Source organism: Silurus aristotelis (assembly GCF_946808225.1).
Source record: "Silurus aristotelis genome assembly, chromosome: 10".
Classification (NCBI taxonomy): Eukaryota; Metazoa; Chordata; class Actinopteri; order Siluriformes; family Siluridae; genus Silurus; species Silurus aristotelis.
The window spans coordinates 6,876,486-6,880,114 of NC_139583.1; the positions used below are offsets into that span (position 1 = coordinate 6,876,486).

Genomic DNA, 3,629 nt, shown 5'->3' on the forward strand with positions numbered 1-3,629 from the left:
TAAACATGGTGTGAAGAGCAAATCCTGCCCTCTGCAGAAAAAAAAAAAAAAAAGAAAGATATACATTCTGAAACAGAGACTGTATTGATTTTTTTGATAATTTGTCTAAGACAGACAGAGAGAGAGAGAGAGAGAGAGAGAGAGAGAGAGAGAGAGAGAGAGAGCAGATTGAGGTGGAAGCTCCGCCCACTTGCGTCACACTCCGCCCACCGGTGCGTCACGCCCCGCCCACCGGTGGCGCTTTAGAGCAGAGCCGCGGAGGGAAGAGAAAGTTCAGTGTTCTCCAGAGATGCGTCTGGACTCGGAGCTGCGGAGCGACTGCGCAAAATGCGCCGAGGACCGCGAGTGAAAACGCAGGATCAAGAACGTCTTCTGTTCCTGTCCTCAAGCCTCTGCGTGCATCAGCTCTGTTTCTTTTTCTTTTTTTTAATTCGTGTCGTGAATGATCACAGGAGATAGTGCTCTATTGACACTTTCACACGCGCTCACGTGGACTAATGTCCTTTTTTTTCTTAATCTCATCTCATGAAAACATCTGCACCGGACTATAAATTAGAATAGAAAAACATCTCAGTGGAGACTTTCATTCACAAAACTCTACCATGGAGAGTTCTGCATTAAAGATCTTCGTTTCTCTATGGTGCCAGCTCGTGATTGCAGCTTACAGTCTGGAGATAAGTTCTTATGACTTTGAGAGAGGGAGGCCAGCAAAATGTGAGCAAATCACCATTCCGATGTGCCAGGGCATTGGATATAACATGACCCGGATGCCCAATCTTTTGGACCATGAAAATCAGAAGGAGGCAGAGATCAAGCTGAATGAATTTGCCCCACTGGTGGAGTACGGCTGTGACTTCCATTTGCGTTTTTTCCTCTGCTCTCTATTTGCGCCCATGTGCGCGGATGAGGTGTCCACATCCATCCCGGCCTGCAGACCCATGTGTGAACAGGCACGTCAGAAGTGCTCTCCTATTATGGAGAAGTTTAACTACGCATGGCCTGATTCTTTGAACTGCTCCAAACTGCCTACTGGGAACAACCCAAATGCACTGTGTATGGAAGCGCCAGAGAACGACACTAAACCAGAGCCTAAGAAAGGAGAGGGAATGCTTCCTGTTCCTCCACGACCCAAACAGCCTGGGTCGGGAACTGGGCGTTCAGGAGGACACGTGGGGGTCTGTGAGAACCCAGAAAAATTTCAGTATGTGGAGAAGAGTGAGTCGTGTGCTCCTCGGTGCTCCTCAGCCGTCGATGTGTTTTGGTCCAGACAGGACAAGGACTTTGCTTTCATCTGGATGGCTGTGTGGTCCACTTTGTGTTTTGTGTCCACAGCTTTCACAGTCCTCACCTTCCTCTTGGATCCTCATCGCTTCCAGTATCCTGAGAGGCCCATCATATTCCTTTCTATGTGCTATAATGTTTACTCTGTAGCCTTCATCATCCGCTCAGTAGCTGGGGCAGAGAACATTGCCTGTGACCGTGAGAATGGTGAGCTCTATATTATCCAAGAGGGGCTCGAGAGCACGGGCTGCACCATAGTTTTCCTTATTCTGTATTATTTCGGTATGGCCAGTTCAATCTGGTGGGTCATTCTCACACTCACTTGGTTCCTGGCTGCAGGAAAAAAATGGGGCCATGAAGCCATTGAGTCTCACAGCAGCTACTTTCACATGGCTGCCTGGGGCATCCCTGCACTAAAGACTATAGTCATCCTCACAATGAGGAAGGTGGCAGGCGATGAGTTGACAGGGCTGTGCTACGTGGGCAGCATGGACGTGGGGGCACTAACAGGCTTCGTCCTGGTGCCGCTGTCCTGCTACCTGGTCATCGGAACATCGTTCATCCTCACTGGTTTCGTTGCACTTTTCCACATTCGGAAGGTGATGAAAACCGAAGGCACCAACACGGAAAAACTTGAGAAGCTAATGGTGAAGATAGGCATCTACTCCATCCTCTATACTGTTCCTGCGACTTGCGTCATCATCTGCTACTTCTACGAGCGCCTCAATATGGACTACTGGAAATTCAGAGGTCTGGAGAGCAAGTGTATTACTTATCCGGGTCGAAGGAACGAGGACTGCAGTCTGGAAACGTCCGTGCCCACAGTTGCCGTGTTCATGTTAAAGATCTTCATGTCGCTGGTGGTCGGAATCACCAGTGGTGTGTGGGTGTGGAGCTCCAAGACCTTGCAGACCTGGCAAGGGCTTTGCAGCCGGAAACTAGCAGACAGGACTAGCAGGAAGCACTGCAGTGGAGGGAGCTGCAGTAGCAGCCACTGTCATTACAAAGCCCCAGCTGTGGTAATGCACATGTCCAAGACGGACCCTTACTCAGACTGCCCCACACATGTATGAGATGAACTCAAGCGTGTGTTTGTGTGTGTGTGTGGAGCTCCACTCGGTTAAAATGGAGAGAGTGACCTCATCAGTAATGTACTCTATGGACTTCTACTACTCTTCCCTGTGTGAATGACAGTGTTTGAGAACAAGCGTAAAAACATTTTAGTGAACGTTGTGCAAAAATGGACAAAGAAACGTTGCAGCATTTCACTAAAGAATGGACTGATAATCAGTGTTTTAATCAGGGACAATTAAAGGGAATAGGTTTATTATTGCTTTCTCTAGCAGTGGAAAAAAAAAAAACTCAAATCGAACCTGTTATGCAGTTCTTTATCTGTTGCACACAAAGAAACGTGTATGGAGGTATGAGTATGAGATGTTCTTTTCCACATTTAGCTCCGTTCATGGCATTTATGTATATATATATTTTTTAAAGGTTTTCATAGTTCTTATTTATTGTGTATATATTTAATTTAGTTTGGTCTTGGTCTTTTCGAGGAATGGCCTGGATCTCTTTGTAAACAAGTTATATTGATGGGCCAAATGAAGAAAAAGTGCCTTTTTTTGAAAATGAGATATTAAATTATATTATATTTTCTATATCTGTGTTGATTACTTCACAAAAATATGTTTCTGTGTACAGAACAGGGGTTGATGTTCACTGATAGACACTTCCAGCATTCGGAAACCAGTTGCATCAAATCCTCCCCCACTTTCAGGACTGGTTTGTTCTGGGTCTGGATAAATAGATTGTTCTTTCAATTACAACAAAAGCTACAAAACCATACACCACCATGATTAATATGAAATATAAATATATGTTAATTTATATTTTAATTTAAATAGTATGCAAATTAGTTAATTATAGTATTACAATTAAATTAGACTTTTGATTTCTCTTAAACACAATTAGTGCTGTTTTATTTTAAAGCTAATTTGTGAATACATGGTGCGGGACTGTTGCATCTGCATTCAAAGGAGTAGACGCCCAGAAGAAAAAGCTTCTGATTCTTGTCTCAGACATGCCACACGCTATAATAAGGCTTGGAGAAGTTGGGTCAAAGCAATGCAAATATTTAGATGAAGTAGCTGGTTTGCATGTGAAAAAAGTGAGCTCTGGTTCAAATGCAAATGAAACCTCGAGAGACTCTTTCAGGAGTCCTAAATAGAGGGGGCTCCCTCTGAACTGCCCATTCAGACAGGGGCACTGTGGGATGCAAGGTTTCTACCAAAGCGCATCAAGTTTTGTTGGGAAGTGTGTAAGACAAGGCTGAGCCTAGGGATTAGGAT

The 3,629-nt window shown here is 44.8% G+C and overlaps 1 protein-coding gene across 1 annotated transcript; it reads left to right on the plus strand.

Annotated features, from left to right (window-relative positions):
• The first annotated feature begins 249 nt into the window (after positions 1-249).
• fzd9b (frizzled class receptor 9b) lies at positions 250-2,939 on the plus strand. Its single transcript, XM_083552553.1, has one exon. The coding sequence runs from the start codon at positions 603-605 to the stop codon at positions 2,352-2,354; it is 1,752 nt and encodes a 583-aa protein (XP_083408679.1). The 5' UTR covers positions 250-602; the 3' UTR covers positions 2,355-2,939.
• The last annotated feature ends 690 nt before the right edge of the window (positions 2,940-3,629 follow it).